General features: G+C 48.7%; 1 protein-coding gene across 1 annotated transcript in view; it reads left to right on the forward strand.

Annotated features, from left to right (window-relative positions):
* Nucleotides 1-1,762: 1,762 nt before the first annotated feature.
* Nucleotides 1,763-27,085, forward strand: part of Fads2 (fatty acid desaturase 2) — a 39,382-nt gene continuing 14,059 nt past the window's right edge. The window contains exons 1-5 of the mRNA XM_057776986.1: nt 1,763-2,276; nt 11,954-12,064; nt 15,376-15,573; nt 15,675-15,776; nt 21,311-21,436. Coding sequence (XP_057632969.1) covers nt 2,070-2,276; nt 11,954-12,064; nt 15,376-15,573; nt 15,675-15,776; nt 21,311-21,436 — 744 coding nt within the window. The 5' untranslated portion in view covers nt 1,763-2,069. The remainder of the gene's footprint in view (nt 2,277-11,953; nt 12,065-15,375; nt 15,574-15,674; nt 15,777-21,310; nt 21,437-27,085) is intronic.

Raw genomic sequence — 27,085 nt, forward strand, 5'->3', positions numbered from 1 at the left:
ACTCTCCCCACCGTCAGCCCTGTATCCCTGAGTCCTGTATCCCTTTATTCTGCCTTCATTTGGAGTGTACTGTGACTCCTCCTCGCTTGTTCTCCCTCCAGCCTTCGAAGGTTCTGCTGTGAGACATTTACTGGGGCTCAACTCTCATTCATCCTGCCAAGCTTCACAGCTCTTAAGAAATTTTCATTAAAGTTATCTGCATATTGTGGTAATCCATTTTTAGAAAAAAAGTTTACTTGACTCTATTACATTAAATTTTTTTTTTTTTTTCGAGACAGGGTTTCTCTGTAGCCCCGGAACTAGCTCTTGTAGACCAGGCTGGCCTTGAACTCACAGAGATCCGCCTGCCTCTGCCTCCCAAGTGCTGGGATTAAAGGAGTGTGCCACCACCGCTTGGCTACATAAAATTTTTAACAAGCATAAAAGCCAGTCTTGCTCCCTATTAATGCCTCCCTCCCGAGGCAAGAGCAGCCCAGGCCAGCCTTGAACTTATGATAATGTCTTGCCTCAGGCTTCCAACTGTTGACTTCCTGGACAGGACCACCACACCTACTTCATTCTCTCTTATCTTTTAGGTGGGCCTTTGTTTGGGCCTCTGTTTTCTCCTCCTCTAAGCTGAGCAAGCCTCACACTCCTCGAGTCTGAGGTTTGTGGAGTAAAGAAAGGATGCTCCTGATGGACGCCAGGGAGGCTATGGAAGGGAAGGCTATGGATGTGGAAATGGCATCAACCTCTGGATCAGTATTTCCTTTTGTAACAGGGTAATGAGGAGCAAGGGAACCCGAAGTCTGGAAGGGGCAAAACAGGGCTAACCATGTGTGTTTTGACCCTTTAACCTTTCTTAACCTCGGGCTCTTCATTTTGAAGTTAGCTACAACAATCTCATAGGATTGTGGTGAAACTTTAGTGAATAGGGCCCTTCTCCCTACTCCTTTGGTATCAGTGTCTTTCCCTCCTACAGCCTCCTGCCGAATCAATCTTGGGCTTTTACTGTTTTCATGTTTTCCAACCAGGCTGTGTGCTCTTCCTCAGTCCAAGACAAGAACGGTGTCCAGTCATCCTGGCATCCTCCCCAGTGGCCCGCCGCATTTAGCACGAGGAAGAAAGTAGAGGCTCCATGGTTCTTTTCTAAAATGGTCTAATGAAAGGATTCGGAGCCCTGGTTAAATAAAGACCCGCTTCAGGCTCCTTTCTCGAAGGAGTAACAGACAATGTGGATCGCGCAGACAATGTGAGATGCCGGAGTCTCAGTTCCAGCTAGCCAGAGGGACTTCACCTAACAGTCCAGCGGGAGGCCGTGCGCTGCTCACTACAGCCGTTGTGCCTCCTTTGTGTTGGCATCAGGTGCAAATCCCCGGAGCGCGGGCTGTCGGCGCCCGCGCTTTGAAGCGCGCAAAGAAAAGCCCAGCCTCCGCCCCTGCTCGCCCTCCTAGCTCCACTGAGCTCTATTCCGGCTTTCCCCACTCTAACCAGCGAAGGGAGGAGGTCGGACACGTCGCCGGCCTCCCAGCAGGGCTTGCCTCCATGCGGGCGGGCGCAAGGGAGGGGGAGCCTGGGACCCGCGGCTCCAGCCCGCTGGCCTTCGAAAGATCCTCCTGGGCCAATGGCAGGCGGGGCGACGAGCCCTGATTGGTGCAGGCGCTCTGCTGATCACTGTGGAAACCCGGGTGGCGGGGAACTCTGGAGGATGCAGAGCCCGGGGCGCGGGGAGGGGTGCTTGAGGGCTGGGGGGTGGAGGAGGTGTCGAGGCCCTGAGCTACCCTGGAGTTTTCACCAGAGGCAAAAGTCCAAAACAGGCGGGCCGAGGGTGAGGCGGAGGAAGGGGACCGCTGGGGGGCACTGAGAAGCTAGGGGTACTCCAGAGGAAAGGCAGGGATACTGAATAGCCAGTGAAGGCGAGGAGGAGCAAGGCGAGGGGAGGAGGCGCGGTGGGAGGAGGAGTAGGAGACAAAAGCCGAAAGCGAGGAGGGCGCCGACCGCACGCTGTGGCCGGGAGAGGGACAGTTGGCTCAGCCAGTCGCGGGCGCTCTGCGACTCTAGCGCACGGGGCATCAAGGCGGACAGTTAGCATGGGGAAGGGAGGTAATCAGGGTGAGGGGAGCACGGAGTGCAAGACTCCGATGCCCACCTTCCGCTGGGAGGAGATTCAGAAGCACAACCTGCGCACCGATCAGTGGCTGGTCATCGACCGCAAGGTCTACAATGTCTCCAAATGGTCCCAGCGGCACCCGGGGGGCCACAGAGTCATCGGACACTATTCAGGAGAAGATGCTACGGTAAGGGTATGGGGGTGCCAGCCACCCTTGTCCGCTGCAGGCCGGTGTCAGGAACCCGGGGTCCCTGGGCGCCAAACAGATCTCCAGTTGTGAATGGAGCGCAGGACATCCAGGAGGGCAAGAAAGTGTACCTACTGCTCTCATCTCGCGCCCTGACTCGTCCTTCTCTGGGCCAGTGGGCATACTTGGGCCAAGCCTTTTGGACCCCGGCCTTAGCGCCTCTGTGGAAATCCCATCAGTAGCAAACTGTGGCCGGTTCATGTTCACAAGTGCATACCGCGCGCCGGTCCAGCCGGAGCCAGGGACTCTCCCAAGGGGGCGATCCGGCCTTCGTGCTTTGGCGCTCCCCATGTGGAAAATAGCCATCTTTGGGCGCCCAGAGAGGCGCCTGAGAGCAGGCAGTCATATGTGGGTTTCTCCTGCCAGACCAGGGGGGCGGAGAAGGAAAGCTGGTTCCCAGCCAGGACTCGCTCCTGCTTGGACTCCTGTCTGAGAAAGTCCACAATGGCTGCCCGACAGAGACTGCCTAGTAGCTCAGGTTCCCACGCTCCCAAGGATTATCCCGACTCACTCCAAGTGCCAGGCTTCTGGGAAACCGGGTGGGTAATTGATGGAAGGCGAATGGATTGGCTTTTGCAAAGTCCAAGTCCAGAGGATGTCTAGAAGGTGAATTTGGTAGCACCAAGACTGGCTTAGCAACAGGTCCATCTGCCTCTGGGGTTACTCTCGGACATTCAACTCAATAGTCTTCTGTTTTTAAATCCTGTCAGGATCGCCCTTCCTTCTTGCACTCCTGGAGGTCGTTGGAATCTCAGGGGCCTCTCTGGAACCAAGACTGCTCTTCTTATGCACACCTAATGTGTAGCTCAGCAATTTCATAGAACCCCACCCCCAATTGTCAAGGATTGTGTGGTCGGGTGGGTAAGAGGACAAGCAGTGTCAAGGAGGAAGATGGGGTGTTTTTGGCAGTGGTGGTGAACTGAAGGCAGAGGAAAAGATCGAGGCTGGAGAGAACTTGGGAAAGATGAGTGGGAAGAGGCAAGAAGAGGGATAAACTCAGAACTCACGTTCCACTGAAAGTCCAGGGTGCTGACCTGTTTGTGGGCTTTGGTTGTGCAAGTTTGTTAGTTTCAATTCGTAACTTCCACCTCTTTTCTTCTCTTTGAGATCAGCTGAGGTAGCCATACTCTAAACTAATCAATGGACTGGAGACTTTGGTGAACAGGATACAATCTTCCTCAAGACTGAGGCTTGACTGGCTGTATTCACAGTACCTAAAACCTATTTCCCTTGATTGTGAACCTTACTTAAGCATGGGACTGGTGATGTTAATCACAGTTTAGGTTGGTGTAAGATTTTCACACTCGTCCAGTGTCCTAGTTTGGACCTTTCCACACCAAAGACCTTGGTTTCCCCGTGAGAAAATGTCCCAGCTCGTACGTAGGTAGAGGTCTTTCCACTGTTTTGTGGTGCTAGTCTGTGCGTGACTCTGTAGGTGAATGTAAAAGGCTCTTTCCCTTCCCAGGCACTCCTCAAAACGTGTCCTAAAAAGTAAGTCAATGAATGTGATATATTTGACCGCTTATTCCATCTCATGAGATAAATAGGTTTTCTTGTGTGGAAGCTCAGTCGAACAACAGCCTTGAACTTTCTAGTTTACTTAAGAAATTAGACATATTTCATCCTTGTTTTGGAAGTTCTTAGTGTGTTTTCCCTGACCTGGTTTCTTCCAAATGTCTGTCCTCAGACCTAAGTCATCAGATACCTGAATGTCTTGCTCCTGCGTGCGAAAAGCCTGACTTGCAGTTCACTGCTGACCTCACTGTTTTCTGTGTCATTTTCATTGATTGCGAGTCTGGTCTCTGGGATGTTAATCGCCCCATGATAGGAAAGGTAAGGTGGTACCCAGTGTAGGCTGCAGATACGGTCATGGGGCGTGCCCCATGCACAGTGTCATCGGGTGGAGAGACCCCCATCTTTACCTTCACCCCCACCCTGGTGGAGGATAAAGCTTGTCGTCAGCAGTGAGCAGCGGATGGACACAATGGAAAGCTAAGAGACAGCAAAAGGAATGCGACAAGTAGAGAAATGGAGAAGGAAATGAAGTAAATTGAAGCAAGCTCATTTGATGCCACAGCATCGAGGTTTACTGTCTTCCTAGATAAGATTTTTGGGGGCACAAAACACACTCTCTGGAGACAGTTGGAGGAGAGGTAGGGAAGCAGTGGTGTTTTCTTTGGCATCTCCCAGCCTTCTTCTTCTTCTTTTTTTCCTTTTTAAACTGTCTGAGACCAGGTTGGAAAAAGGCCTTGGGCAATGTGGAGATCTTCAAAGGGAACTTCAGGAGCAGGAATCCCTCTCCAGGCTGTTTTGCAAGTAGCTTTGCCCTTTTGTCCTTACAGGCCTTGCCATCTTTCTGAGAGCTGGGGGGGGCGGGGGGGGGGGGGGTGACCGGACACACTGAGGTTTGGCCCAGGCCTGAGGATATCTATCTGTGATGTCTTGACCTGGGATGGAAGGGGAGTGAGTACAGAAGTCAAGGAAGCCAGACTGAGTATAATCTAGGTATCCAGTGGAAATTTTTCTGTTTCTGAGGAAACATCTCAGAAGTGCTCACTTCTTCCTTGGAAGGATGGAGCACTTGTCACTTGGTCCTTCTGTAGTCAGACCCTGGCCTCACTTGTTCTAGTAAAAGTCACTTAGTATGGGTCTGGAGAGATGGCTCAGTGGTTAAGAGTACTGACTGCTCTTCCATAGGTCCCGGGTTCAATTCCTAGCACATGGCTGCTCACACCTGTCTGTAACTCAAGTTCCAGGGGGTCTGACACCCTCACACAGACATACATGCAGGTAAAACACCAACGAACACAAAACAGATAAATTTTTAAAAAGTCACTTAGTGGCATGTGCCCAGAGCCGCAGCTACTCAGAAGGCTGAAGCAAGAGAATCACTTGAACCCAAATTTTGAGGCCAGCCTGGGTACCATAGTGAGATTCTGTGACTAAAAACAATGTAATTTTTGCAGTTCACAAACCCATTGGAATGTTATCTCATTTAATTCTCAGGTCAGCCCTGCCACTGGCCTGTGGTCAGTCCTGCTGCCGTCCTGAGTCTCAGAAACCCAGCTTAGGTGGTGGTCAGCCCTAGCCAGGATCTTCTGTCACCAAGCCCTCCAGCCTTACCTTCTGCTCTCTCTCCTTTCCCCTCCTTTCTATGTTTTTGGTCATTTCCTACTGGTCCCCCAGAACTTCTCCTGTCTTAGATTTGCTGTAGGCACGAAGAGCTGTCTCCCATGCTCCATGCGAGTGTTTGCACGCTTCTTGGGAATCTGGTCAGTGCAAAATGAGCCCCACGTGTGCATTTTCATCTTCAGCAAGAGCTCATCAAACATTCATTGAGCAGCGTCTCCATGGTTCCGAACTGGGCTCTGAGCAGGGCCTCAGCGCAAAGATGAATAATTCAAAGACATGGCCTGCACCCACTGAATTTGTGTCTCTTTTTCTCTTTCTCAGGCTGGACTTGAACCTAGGTCCTCCATGTCCAGACACTCACCTCTCCATCTATGCTTTTTGGCCCATCTGCCTTGTTTACTTACCTCTTAGAGTCAAAGGAAGGCAAAGGGGACCAGAGGTGGCTTCCGTCTTTCAGCCTTTCCTATCCATATTGTTCTTGTGGAAATGGAATTGTGCCTCTGTGGCCAGGGCAGGAGCGCCAGGCTATAGAAAAGAGAACCTAAGTTGGGAGTTTCTAGGCCTGGAGGGCAGCTTTTCTCCTTAGCTGAGTAGGAGCCGCTTGGTTGGAGGAAGACTCCATATCCACCCCCAGCATTCCCTTATAGTGGTTCTAATAAAATACAAATACAATTTGGGGAGATGGCTTAGTAGTTAAAATGCTTGCTGCCCGATAGTGAGAATGAAGCTTGGATCCCAGAACCCACAGAAATACCAGGTGTGGGTGGCAGCTGATTTGTAACTCTAGCCTCCGAATGCAGAAGGGATGGGATTCCCCAGAGCAAGCTGGCTGGCGAGACCAACCATGCCAATGTACTCTGGGTCTGATTGCAAAGCCCTGCTTTGGTGAATAAAGTGGAAGAGCAATTGAGGATGATTCTCAACATTGACCTTGGGCCTCCAAATGCATTTACACATGTACACGTCTGTACATGCACACATGCAAAAACATATGCACACATACATGAAAAGGGGGGAAATGGCCTCACACCTCCATACCTGCTCTGTCTCTGTGGGGACTTATTTCTTGTGCCAGCCAGGGAAGTCCACACATCCTGTGTTAGCAGATATTCTCTCACCAGGGGCTCATGGGCCCTGGTCATGCTGCCTACCTATTCATCCTCTTCTCCTTGGAGGGGACAAGACCAGTGGACTTTGTGCCCTGCCTGCACCTATGTGCTGCAGAAAGGAAGTCAGAAACCAATATCCCTGGTGTCTGCCATCTTTTTAAATCTCCGCCTTTGAACTCCAGGGTCCCTCCTGCCTTGCACAGTCATCAAAGAGCACTGTGTGCCTTACTTATAGAGCCTGTACTTATCAAATCCTGGACTCAATTCATGGATGCGGAAAGCCACCTTATTATAGCTGTCCTGTGCAGAAGAGTCTGGGCACAGTCAGAAACAGGCTTGGGGAGCTTCAGCAAGGTGTGAGGACAGGAACAGGGAGTTCTGCCCGGAGGTGGCAGGGGCAGAGGCTGTGCCTAGAGAAGGCAGCTGGGTGGTTGCAGAAGGAGGAAGAACATAGGATCGGCAAGCGCAGAGCCTAAGGATCTGGGCCTCTGAGCCCACCAGGTGCCCGTGCAGACCTCCTCCGCACCTGAGTGCCACTTGTTTTCACCTTCCCAGAGTCTTGGCCTGCTTCCTAGGAGAGCCCGCTTCTAACCCAGATTCCAAACTCCTCATTTGGGTTGACTGGTCTTGCCTTGCACTGTGGCCCACTCTGCAACTTGACGTTCCTCTAACCAGTCAGCTGTTGGGAACCATAGTGTTCAAGGCACATCTATGGCCCCTTGAAGCAGAGACGCCTGAAGTGATCAGTTCCCAAAGAAGGCTTTGTCCTTCCTAACAGTAGAAGGATCAACAGTCAGTCCTAGCCCAGGCTTTGCCCAGTCAACTCCTGAGTATGACTGTGGACAAGTGAGGTCACCAGCCTAGGCTTCGTCTCATCAATAAAGCAGGACCCGAAAGGCTAGGATGTCACTCGGTAATGTATTGCTCATTTAACCTGAGTTTCATTCCTAGTACCGCACAAACAAATGTCCACAAAAAGATCTACCTCTCAGAGCTGAGTGGACAGTGGACGATGGCTCTGGTCACTCATGTGGCTCTGCTCCTAGCTTATGAAATGACAACTAGACCAGCCTGATGGTGTGAGTGCCTAAAATGATGAAAAGCTCCCGTGTTTAAGAAGTATCTACTGGCCGTGTGGTGGTGGCGCACGCCTTTAATCCCAGCACTCGGGAGGCAGAGGCAGGTGGATCTCTGTGAGTTCGAGACCAGCCTGGTCTACAAGAGCTAGTTCCAGGACAGGCTCCAAAACCACAGAGAAACCCTGTCTCAAAAAAACAAAAACAAAAACAAAAACAAAAAAAAGAGAAGTATCTACTGGGTTATATAAAAAAACGAGAGAGGACAGAGTCTACCCTGGACTGTAGGGTGGAAGCTCATCCTGGAATAGAGAGCTCAGAGCCACTGGGCCCTAGGGTTCTTCAAGCCTTGTGAACTCTCTTGTGAAGCAGGTGTATGGTGGCTAAATGTGGCTCTTCCTCCTGTAGGTGGCAGGTGACAGGCTTTACAGTGAGCATGCCACACAATTTTGTGTGTTTGTTTTTTGAGGATTTTATGTACTTCACGCTAGCTTCAAACTCACCTTGTAATCAAAAACAGCTGGAACTTCTGTCTCCACAGCTTAAACTTCTGTTTCCACCTCAACATCTGGTTTGTGCCGTGCTGGGGATTGAACCCAGGGCCTTGTGCACACTAGGCAATCACTGTCCCAGCTGAGCCCTATCTGCAGTTTATATACGTACGTTTGTGTATGAATATACATACATACATACACACACAGATAGATAGGCATGTGAGGTGTATGTGTACTCATGAAGGCCAGAGTTGATATCAGGTACTTTTCCACTATTATTGTTCACTTTATTTACTGAGGTAGGATGTTGCTGTGGGAATCTCTTGTCTCCATCTTCTCAGCACTGGTGTTACAAAGAGTTTGCATTTAATGTGAGTGGTGGGGGTTCCTATGCCAGTCCTCATATTTGTGTGGCAAGCACTTAATCCCCAGCCTCTCAGTTGGTGACGCTGGCTGACATGTCACTGGGGAGAGTTTCTGACAGGTAACGCTGAAGCAGGTGCTCCCGCTCCAGCACGGGTGAGGGAAGGAACTTGATGTATTCAAGAGCTTGCTCTAGAGACTGCTGTGCTGTACAGAACAGTGTGCTGGTCCCACGGGACACTCATTTTCTGAGCTGGTAAGAGGCGTTCCTGGAGGCAGGTGGTCTAGACTGCAGTCTGGCTCCGCTCCCCAGCATTTAGGACCTCACTGCCTGGGAGCTTTGAGGTGCTGAAGGCCCTGACTTCTTTCTTGGCCTGTGGCTAATGTTCCTCACCTAATTTCAGGGGGCTGAGGTTGTCCCAGAGCCCTGTGCAAATGGCTAAGGAGGAACCAAGTTAAAGACAGGGTTGTCATTTGCCCCCATAGCTGGAGGCATCCTGGATGGAGGGGGTGGTGTGGGGGCAGGAGGGGCTGAGGTGAATGAAGGCACTTGCTAGCCACCAAACTTTACCTTTCAACCAGTGGAGAGGCATCTTATTGGGGACTTCTTGTCTTTTGTGAGGGAACCCAGGCCCACACCTTGACTTTGGCAACTCTTGCTGGTCTTTCTTTTTAAGAGTCTGTCTAGTTTTGTTTTTGTTTATTTGTTTGCTTTTATTTCTTGTAGAGAAGCCTGAGGCTAGCAGAACTGGTCCACCCTCCTCACTGCCTGCCTGAGGCTCCTGAGAGCAGGCTTCTTTCTTTGAAAGACCCTTGGTTTTGATCTGATCCCTTAACTTCCCCTTCAGATAGGGGAGGTTTATTTTGTTTGTTTGTTTGTTTTTAAACGCTGCTCATTGTTCTCTTGAACAAAATCTTACTTTGTGGTCACATGATGGCCTTGCTGGGATTACTGATGTGGCTGAAGAAAACTGCCTCCTCTAAGCCGAGAGTCACCAATAGTCATGTTTGACTCCATTGCTTTCTCCTTATGTGTAGACAAATTAAGTTGTATCAAAGCCAGGTATGGTGGTGCATGCCTTCAATCCCAGTGCTCAGAAGGTAGGGGCAAGAGGATAAGGATTCCAGGCCAACCTTGGCTACACAAGTTTGAGGCCAGTTTGTGCCATGTGATACACTGTTAAAAGAGCCAATCGGGGAGGGCAAGACGAATCTTCAGTTAGTGCACTTGCCTCCAAGCCCTGGTGACCTGAGTTCAGTCCCTGGGACCCATATGGTGGAAGGAGAAAAGGGCAATGCAAACATTGTCCTCTGACGTCCACATCTGGTAGGTATGCACACAAATAAACACATATAAAAAAATATGAAGTAAAGAGGCTGGAGAGATGCTCAGTGGTTAAGAACACTGCTGTTCCAGAGGACTGGGTTCATTTCCCAGCATCCACATTGTAGCTAATAACCATCTGTAACTCCAGTTTCAAGGGATCCAGTGCTCTCTTCTGACTTTCTTGGTTTCCAGGAACACATAATATATACCCCTATATGCAGGCAAAATACTCATTCACATAAATAAATCCAAAGAAATTTTGGAAGTAAACCAGCAAAAATGTTGCGGAATCCTATAACGTGCCCCCGAGTCCTTGAGCATCCTCTCCCAAGCATGAGGATGTTATCTGATAATCATAATCCTGCTGTCACATTCGCAAAAATAATTAGAGGCTGGAGCAGTGGTTCGTCTTTGTTTGCCTAGCATGCTGCTGGATTCAGGCCCAAGCATTGCATAAACCAGGCACGGCGGCACATGCCTGTGTCCCAACACTTGGGAGATTAAAGCAGGAAGATAAAGGTTATCTTTGGCTACATAGGAGCTTAAAGGCCAACCCGGATGACACGAAACCCTGCCTTGAAAAGTTAATAATCCCCACTGGATCAAAAACTCAGTGCACACTTTTGTTTTCACATCTGCCTCCTAAGTCTTGTGTAACATCTGTTTTCCCTCCAAACAGGAGCCTTTCTAGTGAAAGCCTGTGGCTCATATGTGTCATGTGTGTCGTGTGGTTCATATGATGTCTCCATTTAGACCATTGTCCCACGCTTATGTCTCCCTGCCTCACTATGTTGGTTTTTTTGGTTGATTTTCCTGGTACCATATGGCTTGTTCAACTCAATCCTGCAGTGCCTCAATTTGAATGAGTGGTGGGAGGCAGGATAAACTTGAGACTGGAGCATCCAGTTACACACCCTGGGGCATCCGGAGCATCCAGTTACTCACCCTGGGGCATCTGGAACAGACTCACCTCCAGGAGAGATGCGTGATTTTTGTGGAGATAATCTTTGTCATTTATGGTCTGTGGAAAAAAAGCTGGTAGAAACACTTCCCACATGGTGATGAGTTGTCTCCTTCATTCTTCTGCACATTTTCTAATGTTGCCAGAATTAATCATATTTTTACTTCATCTTCGGAACAAGAAAGATTTATTTATTTTTATTTTTTATTTTTTTTATTTTCGAGACAGGGTTTCTCCGTAGCTTTTGGTTCCTCTTGTAGACCAGGCTGGCCTCGAACTTACAGAGATCCGCCTGCCTCTGCCTCCCGAGAGTGCTGGGATTAAAGGCGTGTGCCACCACCGCCCAGCTACAAACAAGTTTTGTTTTTTTATTTTTTTTTTCCGAGACAGGGTTTCTCTGTAGCTTTGGTGCCTGTCCTGGAACTAGCTCTTGTAGACCAGGCTGGCCTCGAACTTACAGAGATCCGCCTGCCTCTGCCTCCCAAGTGCTGGGATTAAAGGCGTGCGCCACCACCGCCTGGCCTGGAACAAGAAAGATTAAAATGCAAAACATAATAGTGACGGTAGAGGAATTTGCAAGCTAATGAAAATAAAACAAGGCATAACCTATTTAGCAATAGTTTAGATCCCCCAACCCTGTGGCAGGGTTTTCAGGAATTATTTTACATGGTTTTATGATTTCTTTCTTCCTGTTACTGTTGAATATCATCTAAGCACATTTTCAGAGTGTTAGGGATCCATCTGAGGGCCTCATATTGGGCAAGCGTTTTTATCACTGAGTTAAACCCCCGACTTGGGTCTTCTTCCTTCACTGGTAATCGTGACCATGTGGATAAGGAGATCTCCGGAGTGTACTTTGTGCCTAGTGGAAGACACTCAGCACAGGAGCTGGCGAGGACTGTCTTCTCGGAGTCCGGTGCCTACCTGCTACATCTCCCTGGAATCTTGTCTGTCCATAGACCCTTGGCCAGCTCAGCAGGTCTGGTGCCAGTGCAGAAGCTCAGGGTGGTTCCTGTTTGCTGTTGGAGACCTATAATGGGAATGTGTCCAGGGGCTGAGTCTGGAGTGAGCCCTTACCACTGGGTGGTGGGAAGCGCGTGCTGTCTGGGCGGAGGGTTGGGGCTCAGCTTTACTGGCTGCTTCTCTGCTTTCCAGGATGCCTTTCGTGCCTTCCACCTGGACCTCGACTTCGTGGGCAAGTTCTTGAAGCCCTTGCTGATTGGTGAGCTGGCCCCAGAGGAGCCCAGCCTGGACCATGGCAAGAGCGTAAGTGGGACTTGGTGGGAGTGGGACGAGGCCGGATGAACGGTAGGGGTGAGAGTACTTTCTCTCCAGGACCCCACTGTCAGGGCTGCGACAGGAGAGTCTTCCAGCCTGTCCAGGAGACCCTGAGCACTGTAGATCAGGGAGGACCTCAGAGTGTCCCCTGGGAGTCTCCGGTTGGGTGACAGCTAATGGCATCCCCTCTCTCCCAGCTGGTCTCTTTGCCCCTTGTTTCAACCAAGCTGCCAGGTGTTGGTCTGGCACACGACTATGTAAAAAAGGGCAAAAATGGTGAGACAGTATCAGCTAATGAAGTGTGGTTGTTTGGAACAAGTCACTTTGAGAAAGACTAACCATCATTTACTCCTTTGTCACTGAGTCAGAGGCCCCATTGAGCGCTGGGCTTTAAGTGATTGAGTCAGATGCCCCACTGAGCGCTGGGCTTTAAGTCATTGAGTCAGATGCCCCACTGAGTACTGGGCTTCAGTCACCGAGTCTGATGCCCAAATGGCAGTATGTAAAAAGAACTCCCCAGGCCTCACCAACTGAGTGTTGGGTCGTGAAGCAGCTTATAGACCAGACCTGGCGTGCGTGCCTGATGGAACTGTGTAGAGCAGCATATTTCAGAGTTTCCCCAACCCTTGAGGGTTCCTTGTTCTCCCCTCAATCCTCACCTTCCCCTACTAGAGTCCCCTATGGAGCCTAAGCTTCTCCTAGCCCTAAGTGGGGCTGAGGGGACCCATCCCTGTGTCCTGAGCCTGTTGGCCTGGCATCTTGTAGGGTCAGCTGGTTCAGGTCCTCAGAGGCACACCATGATCTCAGAGTATCCCTTCAACAGGCATACTACGTGTGGCCTTGGTGCCATCAGGAGAGGGCTGGCCACCAACAGCTGTGCCTGTCCTAGGGAGATGGCATCTCCAACTGCCATCCAGGGCAGAGAAGTTTCTTGAGGGAAACCAGACCAGGCTGGCCCCTTCTGCTCCCCTCCTGGGCTCGAGTGATTCTTTCCTAGACTCTACCTCGGGGACCCAGCACAACCTGGCAGGACACAGGCTCTTTCCTGACCTGGATTCTCGGATGGTCCTCCATAGAGGACTCTCTGCCTCCCTGGCCCTTATGTTCCACACTCACTGTGGCTTCTCTGGCATCCTCAGTGCTCATAAGCAGGAGCCATCCTGTATCTGCACAGAGTCAGGTAGTGAAAGACCCAAGTGCTCTCTTCTGAGGCATAGCGTTCAGTGTAGAGCAACTGACTACACTGTTGTAAAGCTACCCTCGCCATCCAGTTCTAGAACGTTCACATCATCTCCACCAGGCATTCTATGACCGTCACAACAGCTCCTCACTCCCTGCAATCCCTGCCAAACACCATTCCACTGTCTCTAAAGCATCTGACCCCTCCAGGCACCTCATGCTGTAATTTGTCCCTTACAAAATTGGATTGGTGTAAACTGGGTGGTGGTGCACGCCTTTAATCCCAGCACTTGGAAGGCAGAGGCAGGTGGATCTCTGTGAGATCAAGGCCAGCCTGGTCTACAGAGTGATTTCCAGGACAGGCTCCAAAGCCACACAGAAACCCTGTCAACAACAAAACAGAGTTGTATTAGTATATATTTTCATTGATTTTGTTTTCTTTATTGTTTTGTCATAGGGTCTGATGTAGCCTTGAACTCCTGATGCTCCTGCTTTGCCCCCCTCTCAAGTGCTGGGATTACAGGTGTGGGCTGTCACATCCGGCAACTAGTATATATTGACTGTACAGAATAATAGGTTTCATTATAACATTTTAATGCAAACATCTGTCCTTTTATAACTGGCCTGTTTCTTTTTCTTTTTTTTTTTTAATTTTGAGACAGGGTTTCTCCGTAGCTTTTGGTTCCTGTCCTGGAACTAGCTCTTGTAGACCAGGCTGGCCTCGAACTAACAGAGATCCACCTGCCTCTGCCTCCCGAGTGCTGGGATTAAAGGTGTGCGCCACCACCGCCCGACAACTGGCCTGTTTCATTTGGCATAAACTTCATTTGTTATAGTACACATTGCAGCAATGTGCCAAATTTTCTTTTGTTTTTAAGGCTGAACGTCTATGTACAGAACATAATCATGTATACTCAACCTGCAGGCTAACACAAAATTATAAACTTACTTAAAGCATTACCGTGTGTGTGTGTGTGTGTGTGTGTGTAACTTGAATTAGAAAAAGTTCTCAAGTACAGACTTTGTACATGACAACGTTGTGTTGCAGTGTCAGAAGGATAGCTATACCTGGAACTTAGCTCCTCGTTCATCACTGGATATTTGGATTGTTTCTACTTTTAAAAAAATGTGTGTGTGTGTGTGCGCGCGTGCGTGCGTGTGTGTGTGTGTGTGTGTGTGTGTACGTGTGAATGCCTATAGAGGCCCAAAGAGGGCATCAAATCCCCTGGAGCTGTGAGAACAGGCAGCTGTGAGGGGCCCTACATGGATGCTGGAAACAGAACTCCAGTCGTCTGTGAGAGCTACACTCTTAACCACTGAGCCATTTCTCCAGCTCCTGTTTCTGTTTTTGGCCTGTTGTGAATAACGCTTCTGAGAACATTGGTTTGGAGATACAGTTTCTTATTATTGGTGATTGTTGTTATTATTACACGGGGTTATAGGAGGCCATTTTTACCCACATACAGTGTCCTTGGAGCATATTGTCCCATATCCTCCCACTCCCCTCCTAACTCCTCCTTCTGCCTCCTTTAGTCCCTTAATTTTTTAAAAACTTCATTTTTATTTTATGTGTTTGAATGTTCTGCTGCGTTTATGTCATCATGTGCATGCAGTACCCCTGGAGGCCAGAAGAGGCTGTTGGATGTCCCTAGGGCTGGAGTTACAGACAGTTGAGAGCCCTCCAATTAGATGCCAGGAATCGAACCCTGGGCCTGTGGAAGAGCAGCCAGTGCTCTTAACTACTGAGCCATCATTCCAACCCTATTAGTCCCTCTTGTTCCCGTAAAGCTTTATTTCTAGCTCAGTGTCATTTGTACATTTAAGATGTTATCTACCTATAAAATCCATAAGAGAACTGAGTGAGCACAAAATATTTGTCTTTCTGAGGCTGGCTTAATTCACTTAGTATGATTAAAAGCAAAAGCTTTTGAGTCCAACTTTTTCTTCTGCCTCTTATCCAGCTGCGACATATCTTTAGTAGTGGTGGCTGTGCTGGATTGGGTGGCTGGGATCACACAAGGTTCAAGGTGCTTACCACAACTCTGGTGTGTCCTGTGCTTGAATGCCTATTTTCCTGGAGGGTCTAGTGACTGACTCCTTTCTGTCTCCTTGCTTAACAGTCCCAGATCACCGAGGACTTCCGGGCCCTGAAGAAGACTGCTGAGGACATGAACCTGTTCAAAACCAACCACCTGTTCTTCCTTCTCCTCCTGTGCCACATCATTGTCATGGAAAGCATCGCCTGGCTCATCCTCTCACACTTTGGCAACGGCTGGATTCCTACCCTTATCACCTCCTTTATTCTCACTACTTCTCAGGTGAGGCCTGACACCCTCTTGACCACGATCTGAACATTCCCACCCCTCAGATCCCTCTGTTTGCTGATGCTGCAATGACATTCACAGCCCTCTTTCCCCAGGCCCAAGCTGGCTGGCTGCAACACGATTATGGCCACCTTTCTGTCTATAAGAAATCCATATGGAACCACATTGTTCACAAGTTCGTCATCGGCCACTTAAAGGTAAGTAAAGGCAATGACTCGGTGAGGAAATCACTCGGGAAGACCCGAGTTTGATACCCAGAACACATGTAAAAAATGCTGATTTCGGTGTCACGTTCTTATAATCCCAGCGCTAGGGAGGCAGAGACAGGAGGGATCCTAGGACCCACTGGCTAGGCAGTGTGATCTACATGCTGAGCTCCAAGCCAGTGCAAGACTCTGTCTCAGAGGAGGTGGACAGTGTTTCTGAGGATGCCACCTAAAACTGCCCAGATTCCACGTGCGCGGAGCCTCCCCTCAAACATGTAGCTTCATGTGTGCACGCACATTGAAAATGGGGAGACTGGGGAGTAGAGGGGATTATCAGCAGCCTGGTGATCACCCTATGAGATCAATTCTCTGTGAATGGAAAATATCCCAAGTTAGACACATAGGTAATTCCCCTCGTCCACCAAACCTCACTGCTTAGCCATGGAAGGCCATGCAGGGTGTTGGTTGTTTAATGATCAGTGGCCGGCTGCCACACAATCAAAAGCCGTTGTAAATCAGGAATTGCAAATCACCTCTACTGTCATTTTTAGATAAGTCCTCAGCGAGTGATATCAAACTGTTTAATACTTAACCAATCCATAGGACTTAAGTTGTTTAAAATGGAGACCGTGAGTTGGTTCTGCTTCTGATGGGGCCGTGCCCCACGGGAGAGGAGTTGAGTCTATAAAGCTAAGCTTGCCAGTGACCTTGGGCTGATCTGGACAGGTGCTGCCTGTTTGGGAAATCATTTCTTGTCGCCTGTACTCATCGCTGTAACAAGATGCACACTGTAGGAGAGGGAGGACTTCTTTCAGTGTTTGTGGTTTCAGAAGTGACACTCCACAGCCCCTCAGTTCTGGGCCCATGGTGAGGCAGAAGCCGCTGGTAGAAGCTATTTAACTCAAGGCAAGCAGGAAGAAAGGCACCAGACAAGCCTTCAAAGTTGTATCCCCTTCCATTGATCAACTTCTTCCATCTCCTCAAGTTCCTCCTGACTACTAAAATAGTGCCATTGGCATGGGACTGAGGGTTCAGCCTGCAAGTTCATGGAGCTGTGCCAGGCTCAAACCATAACATACCCTCTCAAACAAACCCCACTGCCTCCCAGAGTCAGTCCATTCCAATAGCATCTAATTGCTTCCTCAGAAAAGCTAGGTCCCCAAGACTTCTACCCTCCTGTCTTCAGCTGGGGAGGAGCCCTGTGCCCAGGTTAAGTATCTCTGCTCTCTGGCCATGACCCCACTACACTCTTGATTTGCTATTGGGCTGAACTGTGAGTGAGCCAGCAATGATCTGCTCAGCAGTTCCCCAGCTAGCAGTTTGCCTGGCCCCGAGCCCCGAAGGGCTGGGAACCGGACTCTTCCCAGAACCCCAGGAGGGTGTCCACACAAGGCCTTTGTTTTATTTTGCACTATCCTCTGTGGCCTACAACCCTCCTCTGTATAGAAAAGAAACATTTCACCCACTGCTCCTGTTCTCCCCATGCAACGAACAAAGATGGACTGTATTATATTTCCAGGTTCTGGTCCTGGGGGCCTTTCCTGCCTCAAGGCCCTGGAGTCCTTGAAGGACAGCTTGAAACACAGCTCTTGCATCAGACAAAGGCAGGGCAGAGGGCTGGCTTCTCTATAGAGCATTTGCTTCTGAAATTGGAACTCTGGGGGCTGGGAATATAACTCAGCTGGTAGAATGCTTGCTGAGCATCTTGAAGCAATGGCTTACTGGGTGTGGTGGTGTTCTCTCTCTCTCTCTCTCTCTCTCTCTCTCTCTCCCCTTTATTTTAGACATGGTCTCACTATGTAGCCCTGATTGACCTATTATTCCCCATATAGATCAGACTGGCCTCAAATTCATGGAAGTCCACCTGCCTCTATCTCCTGAGTTCTGGGATTAAAGGCACATGCTACCAAACATGGCTAATATATCATTTTTTAAATGATCAAGCCTTTAACTCCAGAACGCCGAAACATAAAATAGTCTGTTAAAATTATTTTAAATAGAAGTATTTTATTTTTGTCAAGACAAAATCAGCTATGCTTTTCCTTTATTAAGAAAAAAACTTTGTGGTGCTGGGGATTGAACCCAGGGCCTTGCACATGCTAGGTAGGGAACTGCTCTGCCACCAACCTACAACTATTTAAGTGTCTCAAGCTCAGAATTTCTCACTTGAAAACAAGACGAGCACCAAAGTAGATTCTGAATGTATTATAGATGCAGTTGCCAGAGTGCACACTGGCAAAAGAAAAACTTCTGCCCCAGGCTGCAATCCGATGACCTAGCCCTGGTGGCTCTTCTTGTGCCCAGGTGTGGTGTGCATCCTATGACCTAGTCCTAGTATTCGGGAGGCCAAGGAGGTCTGAGGACAGCCTGGCCTCAGAAAAGCATGTCGTCTCTTGGCTCACCACTGCCTACCCCCCCACCCCGCCCCGGGCCCAGCCCAGCAGCTGCCTTGGAGCAGACACCAATCGCCCCTTATTCTGAGAACATGGAATCCTCAGACAGATGCTGCTTCTCTGTCCCATAGAGGAGGAATTGCTGAAGGATAAGTAGAGCTTTGCCTGGTGAAGAATGGGAGAGACCCAAAGCAGGGCTGCTAGCATGAAAAGTCGAAATATGGTGCCTGGTCCCAAGTCCAGGGAGGGAGTGTGCGCAGCCTCGATGCCCCTCACTCCTCACTCTGCAGATATCTCTAGGTCGGTGCGCTGTCTGCTGAAGCCAGCTTCTTACAGTCCTTGCTCCTAGGTGTCTCACGTCAGGTCTTTTTCCATCCGATGCTTTTCTTGGAAATTTTGTTCCTTTTGGCTTCCGATGTGAATGTGCATCATTCGACTCCTTAAACCTGGGAGCTTTCCCACTCCGCTGTGCCGCTTTTTGCTGGGATGGGTTTTGAAGCCTGCTGCCTACGGGGGCCTGAGGTCACTGCAAAGGCCGCGGCTGTTCCTCGTTGTTACCGCCCATGCTGTCAGTGTTCGGGAGCTGTGTTTAGACCTTTTTGCAGATGGTCAGACCCTACCAAAGCACAGAGCCATCTACGGGTCAACGTTTTACCTGCTCTTGAAGGGACAGAAAAGACCTGTGTTTTACTTGGGCCACCTGGCAAGTTTGTTGAGTGACACGCCTCTGAAGGAGGCTTTAAGAACTGGTGCCATAACAACCTGTGGCATTCAAATAAATACATAAGTCCCCTTTCTGTGCTTCCTGTATTGTGGGACTAGGATGCCATCTAAATGTTGGCTCCTCCTGGATGTCAGTCAGTGTTCACTGACAGGGACTCATGACAGACAAGCACTATATCAACTGAGATACACTCCCACCCTGAGAAAACTTGGGATCCCCCCCCCAATACTCAACTGCCTTTATATTTTTTTTGTAGACTTATATTAACTTTTTTCAGCCTATACGATTTATTGAAAATTTAAGATTTCACTAGGACATTTTCACCCAATTGTACAAGATACTTGTTCGCATTCCTCCTTTACCACCCTCTTGCTGCCTTCTCCCCTCGTGCTGGTTCCCTCTCCTTCCCAGATGATCTCACTTCTACCTTTGTGTTTTCATCTTTAAATCTAGAGTCCATATCTAAGAAAATGTGTGGCTTTTGTCTTTCTGAGTCAGGCTTATTTCTCTTAACGTGATCTCCAGTTCTGTTCCTTTCCTGCAAATGTCATAATGTCATGGCTGAATCATATTCTGTTGTCTGTATACCTTGTTTCCTTCATTTGTTCATCCACTGAAAGGTGCCTGGGCAGATTCCACACTCAGATTTTATTATTCATTTATTTATTTATATCATGTCACAGGTAGCCCAGGCTGGTCTCCAGCCTAGCTGAAGCTGACCTTGAACTCCTCATCCTCTTGCCTCTACCTCGCAAGTGCTGGGATTACAGGTGCAAACCACCTTGTCCAGGAGAGTTGGCTGTCCTTCATAGAGCTTCAGTGATCAGGAGTGTCTGACAGTCTGTTATCTATCCCAAGTGTGGTAGAATTGGGTCATCTAATAGTTTTTGGCTTTGTTTTTTGAGGAACCTTTATACTGTTTTCCATAGTAGCTGGACTCATCTACTTTCCCACCAGCGCTGAATCAGCACCCCCAAACACACCCACCCCCACACCACACACACACACACACACACACACCACATACACACACCACACACACACACCGCACACACACACACACCACACACACCACACACACACACACACACACACACACACACGCTTCTTCAGCAGCATTTGTTGCTCGTTTTCTCGGTGGTGCCTGTTTGAACTGGGATGGTGAAGTCTCAGCGTGGTGATTTGCATCTCCTTTGTTGCCAAGGACCAAGTCTTTTGTCATAGACTAGCCATTTGTACTCACTTTTCAGGCAGCAGCATCATTATCAATTCATCGGTCTACTTATTGAATGGATTATTTATTCTTTGAACGTCTCCCGTTGTAACCTTCTGCATTCCTCTCCCGTTGGATGAATAGTTGGCAAAGCTTGACTCCCTTCCCGCCTCATCACCAGCAATTGTTTCAATTCAGTGCCTCCACACTTGCCTATTCTGGCTGTGTCCGGTCAGAAAACGGCTGCCTGTGCCTAGACCTTCAAGTGTTTCCTTTTGTTTCAGGTGTTACAAGGAAGCCTTTGACCCATGGGGAAAGTTTAGATACAATAGTGGTTTTTAGATAGAACGCACACAGAGAGCCATTTGCTCACTTAAAGTGAACGCTGGGCATAATTGGGAGAGTATTCACAGATTATATATCTTGCGTACAATTGTAGAGCATCTTCATCACCCACTGAATAAATCCCCACAATCTTCAGCCCGCTCTCCAGTATCCCAACCCTGTTTCCTCATCGCTGCTCGCTCCCATCCCTGGTTAGCCATCAGCTTTCTTCCACCGAGCTTCACGTCGGTGAGCTCATGAACTGTGGAAATTTTGTTTTTGGGTTTTTTTTACTAGCTTCTTTCACTCTGTGCGGTAGTTCTGGGGTCACTCGTGCTTATATCATGTGTTAGTGGTCCATTCTTTTCATTTATTTGTGAATTTATTAACTGGGGAGGGGGCAGCGCAGCATATATGCAGAAGTCAGAGACGACTTTTAAGAGTGGTTCTCTCCTTCTGCCATGCGAGTCCCAGAGATCAGACTCAGGTCCTCGGGCTTTGGGGAAGGCACCTTCAGTCACTGAGCCATCCTACTGGCCGGCCCAGGTCATTCCTTCTCATGGTTTAGTTAAAACATCCTGTTGTATGGATATCACATTGCAGTTCCACTTCATGGACATTTGACTTGTTTCTGTCGTGGTTGTTTTGAATCTCTCTCTCTCTCTCTCTCTTTCTCTTTTTCTCTCTCTCTCTCAGAAGTGGCAGGGCTATCATCTGATTTCCAGGGACTCCAGGTATGATCCCCATCTGTGATGGAGAAGCCAGTCATTTGTGTGGGAAGTACCAGGACCTGGTTCCCAACAAGACCCATCACTGCAAGGTCAAAAGCTCACTGACCTTTGTGGCTCACCTCACTCCTCTCTGCTTACAGGGTGCCTCCGCCAACTGGTGGAACCATCGACACTTCCAGCACCATGCCAAGCCCAACGTCTTCCACAAGGATCCAGACATAAATAGCCGGCACCTGTTTGTCCTTGGCGAGTGGCAGCCCCTTGAGGTATGAGTGAGGGGATGGTATTGGTTAGGAGGTGTCATGGGAGGAAGGAAGGAGTCCTGTAGGGTCAGCATTCAGCCAGGACATCCGCACCTTCTACTGCTCAGAACCCTTTCCTGTTTGCCCCGAGTTAGCCCAGCTGTAGGCTATGTAGAATGGCCTTCCTTGAGAGAGAACCTCATGAGTAGGCTCAGTGCATTCGTCCCTTCTGCCCACAGGAAACTGGGTCAAGTTTTTCAAGAAGGCAGAATCCTAGGCCTCCATGATGGTTCAGTGGGCCAGTCCGTGTGCAGGAAGTGTTATCTGGAGAACAGCAGCCTGTTCAAGCCGCCCTTAACAGCAGATGAGAAAGCAAGGCTCAGACAGAAGACAGGAAGTGTCAGAGGGTCTGGTCTTTCACCAGTTAGTCCAGGATAAGCCTTCAGATCTTTGTTGGGATACTTCCTTCTATTTGCTCACACTTATTTTACTATCATTTTATTTTTTTATTATAAATATAGGGGACATACTTGGTATAAATATTGAAACAGTATAGCAATGTATATTCAGTGTTTTATCTTTATTGCCTCTTGGCCTCAAGTTTATGGACCCAATAATAACCACTGTTAGTGAGAAACTAGATAGCTTTGTAAGCGCCTGCTACTAACCTTGTCTCCAGCCCTCAACGTCTTCTGTGTGTATATGAACATCTGTCTTCGTTAGGGTTTCTATTGCTGTGAAGGGAGAAAGGAAGACATTTCATTGGGGTTGGCTTACACCTTCAGAGGTTTCGTCCATTATCATGGCGAGAAGCATGGCAGCCTGCAAGCAAGCATGGTGCTGGAGGAGCTGAGAGTTCTCTGTCTTGATCCACAGGCAACAGGAAGTAAACTGACCTGTGCTTCTGAGACCTCAGAACCTGCCTCCAATGACACACTTCCTCCAACAAGGCCATACTGATTCCTAATAGTGCCACTTCCTGTCTGTGGGGGTCGTTCCTATCCAAACTGCCATACCATGCATCTACTTTTTTCTTTAGAAACAAAACTGGAATAACGTAGGCCTTCTCTTCTGCAGCTCCCTGCTTTAATGTGTTCTAGGAGTGCAAGGGGATTGGTCTCGCTCTTGGGGACTGTGTACCGTTCTGTTCCATTTACATATTCTAGCAGGATGCATACTGTTTGACATGAGAAAGTTTTGTGCTACTGATCCTAATTTCCCTCTTTGGGGTAAGTGCTGGGGTTCAAACTCACGGCCTCACACGTGTTAAGCCCATGTTCTACCATTGAACTCTTCAGTTTTCTCCTCTGATTCTGTATCCCCAGCCACTTAATTTTCTTTCACTAAAGGCACACCCAACCAGGCATGGTGATAAGGTCAGAACTCAGAAATCTGGAAATAGAGGCAGGAGGATTTCAAATTCTAGCTTAACTTGGTCCAGATAATGAGACTTTTGTCGAGAACAAAATAAAGGGCTAGTGAGGTGGTTCTGTTGGTAAAGATGCTGGCTGCCAAGCCTGCTAATCTGAGCTTGCTCCCTGAGGCCCACATGATGATGGAAGGAGAAAATTAAATCTTTAAATTGTCCTCTGACCTCTGCACATGCACTGTGGCATGTGTGTGCACGCACACATATACATAAATGGGGGAAAAGTTTAAAGAATGCTAATTTTTAAAAAATGAAATAGGGCTGGAGAGGTGACTCAACAGTTAAGAATACTGGCTGTGCTTTTAGAGGACCCAGGTTTGGCTCCCAACACCTGCGCATGGCAGCTCACACCTATCAGTAACTCTAGTCTCAGAGGATCTGACACCCTTTCTGGCCTCTTCAGGCATGCAAATAATGCATAGACACTCAGGCAAAATATCCAAACACATTACATAGAGAAGTAAAATAAGGCTCTCTTGATGCTTTTAAAGAATGTGCTCAATCTAGGTGTGGTGGTGTATGCCTCTAATCTCAGACAGCAGGATACTGAGATAGGGGAATACTGTGAGTTTGAGACCAGCCAGGTCTACACAGCAAGAAGTGTCTTTTGAAAAAGGGGTAGTTGTTCTGTACTTTTTAAAAAGTAGAGTAGGGTTTACTTTACAAGAAGGAAGGAAGGAAGGAGGAAAATCTATCCATGTTTGTATCTTGGAGATACACAGAGGGTGGGCACAAGTCAAGCAGTGGGTATAGCTCAGTGGCAGAGACCTTGCCTGAAATGCTCAAGGCCTTGGTTCAGTCCCAACATTGAGATGGGAAATGGCAGTGCTGGGCAGAACAGAGCCCTCAGTAGGCAGTTATGGGAGAATACAAACTTACCCTCAGTAAGCAGGGTCATAGAAGAACACAGTATCCTAGCTGTGTTGGTATCCAAGGCTCGTAACATAGACGAGAGAGCGTCTCCCCCTCAGTTCTGATTTATATCCCTGTCTGACCCAAGATGCACAGGACATCAGCCACAGTTCCGAACTGTGGCTAGGCAGGGATTTCATTCTCTGTCCAACACCTGTCTTTGCTTCAGGATATGGCCTGTTAGCCTTTGGTTAAAAGTGTTTGGATAGTAGAACTGATTGCTCTGAGGTCTCCTGATAGTGAGGACAAAGTCTTCCTTGACATCTGCGGTAAAGCCATTAGCTCTTCTCACAGATAGTCCCAAGTTCCTGACAAACAAAGGAAGCCAGGATCACCAGCTCTGCAGATCAGCTGCACTGTAGCTGGTGAGTTCCAGCCCGTCTCACTTCTCAAATGCCCGCTGACTTTGGGAGGGAGGTCGTGGGAGTCGGCTTGTCCTGTGGGCAGTGGCATTTGAAGATGGAGGCCAGCATCACGGTGTCCGCGGAAAGCCTCTCTCAGGCAATCAGGTGTTTACAAGGGAAACACCACGTTTCCTGGGTTTCTGGTTGAATTGTGTACAAGTGCTCACAATTGCCTAAAGGGAATCCTGGTTTCTTCTTGGGGTGACCGCAAGTCCAGCACATGGGTTCAACAGAACCACACACGGCTATGCCTCAGGGCCTTAAGCCTCTATCCCAGGCTCCAAAACTGATGCCCGCCAAGGCCTTTACGTCATATGTGGATGACCAGAGCAGACTAGCCACAAGGACATTGGAGTCACTGAAATATGAAGAGCAATCTTGCACTACCTGCTTGTATTTATGACTTCCGGGAGGGCGTCCTTGGTTTGTTTGGTAGGATGTGCATTCAGTGTCTCTCCTGGATTTCTTCTCCGTTTTAGCTGGGGTGTGTATGGGTGTGTTACACCGATGCATTTAATTTGTGTGTGATCTATGTGAGGACCACTTGTTTGAGTTAGTTCTGTTCTACCATTCTGGAGATGGAACTGAGGTTTTCAGGCTTGGCAGCAAGCTCCTGTAGCCTCTGAGCTGTGTCACTGAACCTCAATTTGTTACTTTTCCCTGGGAGGATTTGGGTGTGACATGATCTGCTTCTACATTCTCTAGAGTCAGTCAATGTCCTCAGCCCCTAAAGGGCTGAGTTGCCCTTCCCAAACAGCAGTGAGCTTTCCTATACCCCAGTATCTACTCCAGACTGTTGGGCCTCCCTCGGGATGCTGGCTGTGTGACCTGGACAAAGCTTTCTGCTTTGCATAATACCTCATGCATGCTCCTTTTAAAATGTACATGTGCCCTTTAATGCCAGGGCTTCTTCAGTATGCAGGAAGCAGTTGATGGCTGGCTCACTGTGCTCAGGTAGTGTCTCCTGAGGCCTCTTGATGATTCTAGCTTTTCCTTTGGTTCAACTGCCCTGGGAAGGCAATAATCAATCAATCAATCACACTCTTATAAATAAGGAGGCCAATGTCTTCTCTCTACTGGCACCACTTTGTTATTTCTGCCTGGGGTTTCAGCGCTGGGTGGGAACTCTCAGCCTAATTAGACTGTGGTAAGTGCAACAATCTTGTTTGCCACCCCTCCCTTTGCCATGTCACTGTCCCCATCGGGTAGTTAATATGTTCCCAGAAGTGGGAGCCTGCCAGCCTTCCTGCCTGAGGGCTTCCCCCTCTACACATCTGTGAAGCGCCCCACTTTCTACTTATCTTCCTGCTTCCGGTGGACCTTTAGTCCCCACCCCAGCGCCTAGGGCACATGCGGCCCTCTTCTTGAGAACTTGGGCGGGCATCTAGCATCCTTCCAGTGCCGGCTGTGGCCGCGTTGTTTGTTGCTCTGTAGATGAGTTTGTGAGTTCTCAGAGGCAGCAACTGACCTTGTGGCAACTCCTGCCAAACCGCCCCTCAGCTCTAGACAGACAAGGAAGGCCTTTGTTACTCCTCAAACCCGAAAGGTCCCTCTCCATGACCTTGCCTGTGACTGCTGCGTTATTTCTGTTTCTTCTTGCTGCCACCAAATGCCTGACAGGAAGCCATTTAAAGAAGGGAGGGTTTATTAGGATTTAGAGATAAAGGCAGCACTTTCCATGAAGGTAGAGAAGGCGTGATGGCAGGAGCAGGAAGCTGGCTAGCTGTGGCATCTGCAGTTCGGAACAGAGATGGATGTTGATGCTCAGTTTGCTTTCTCCTTTTATTCAGTCGAGGAGATCAACATGTGGGGTAACGCTACCTGTGGTTAGTGTAGGTCTTCCCATCCCAGTTAATCTAATCTAGATAACCCCTCCCGGGTTTTTCCAGGTGAGTCTAGGACCTGCCAAGGTGATAATCAGTATTAACTGTCGCAGTGCCATCTCTTAAACCCCAGACACCTCCCTTTTAGGCCACAAACTTCCCCTGAAGTTCATGGCATCTCACAGTGCAAAATGCATTCAGTCCAACTTCAACAGTCTCTGTTGTCTTTAACAGTTGCAGTGCAGGAACTCGTTGAGATCAGTCTACTCTTCCAGAAGACCCAAGTTCAGTTCCTAGCAGAGTTCAGATCCTAGAAAGCCATGTTGGGCAGCTCACAGCTCACAGTTGTTTGTAATTCCAGCTCCAGAGGATCTGACACCCTCTTCTGGCCTCCATGGACACACATACACACACACAACTAAAAATAAAAGATGCATCTTTTTTTTTTTTTTTTTTTTTAAAGTGTACATGCACAGTCTCTTCTGAGACTCGGGCAGCCTCCTCACTGTGAGCACCTGTAACATTGAAGCCTACATTCCATATGCATTGGCACAGAGTAAACATTCACATCCCTAAAAGAGGGGCACAGCAAACAAAGTAGGATTGATATCCAGCATGGTATCAATCTAAAGCTCCATTTGCAGCATCTAGGGATTGTGATAGAGCTTGGGGACCGTTGTCCCTGCAACAGAGCTGCCTGCACACCCCTAGCCTCTCTCTCAAGCCGGCTCTATTGGATACATGCAGTGTTCCTTGGAGGGTGTCCCACGATTCTGGCATCTTGAACATGATGGAGGAAGAGATGTCTCATTGTAACTTACACTTCATTTCCACATCTCAGGTGGTTGTGAGATGCCATGTGGATTCTGAGAATCAAACCAAGGTCCCCTAAAAAAGCAGCAAGTGCTCTTAAGTGCTCAGCTATCTCTACAGGTCCAGGATCTCTCTTTTCAAATGGGATTGCATTTTACAAGTTGGAGCCTTTGTTAGGTGGGGCCTTTACCCGAGGACAACTTTCCTATTATAACAGTGAAGACGGGAGGTATTCTTTTTTTTTTTTTTTTTTGATTTTTCGAGACAGAGTTTCTCTGTGGTTTTGGAGCCT

Source organism: Chionomys nivalis, chromosome 8, assembly GCF_950005125.1.
Source record: "Chionomys nivalis chromosome 8, mChiNiv1.1, whole genome shotgun sequence".
Taxonomy (NCBI): domain Eukaryota; kingdom Metazoa; phylum Chordata; class Mammalia; order Rodentia; family Cricetidae; genus Chionomys; species Chionomys nivalis.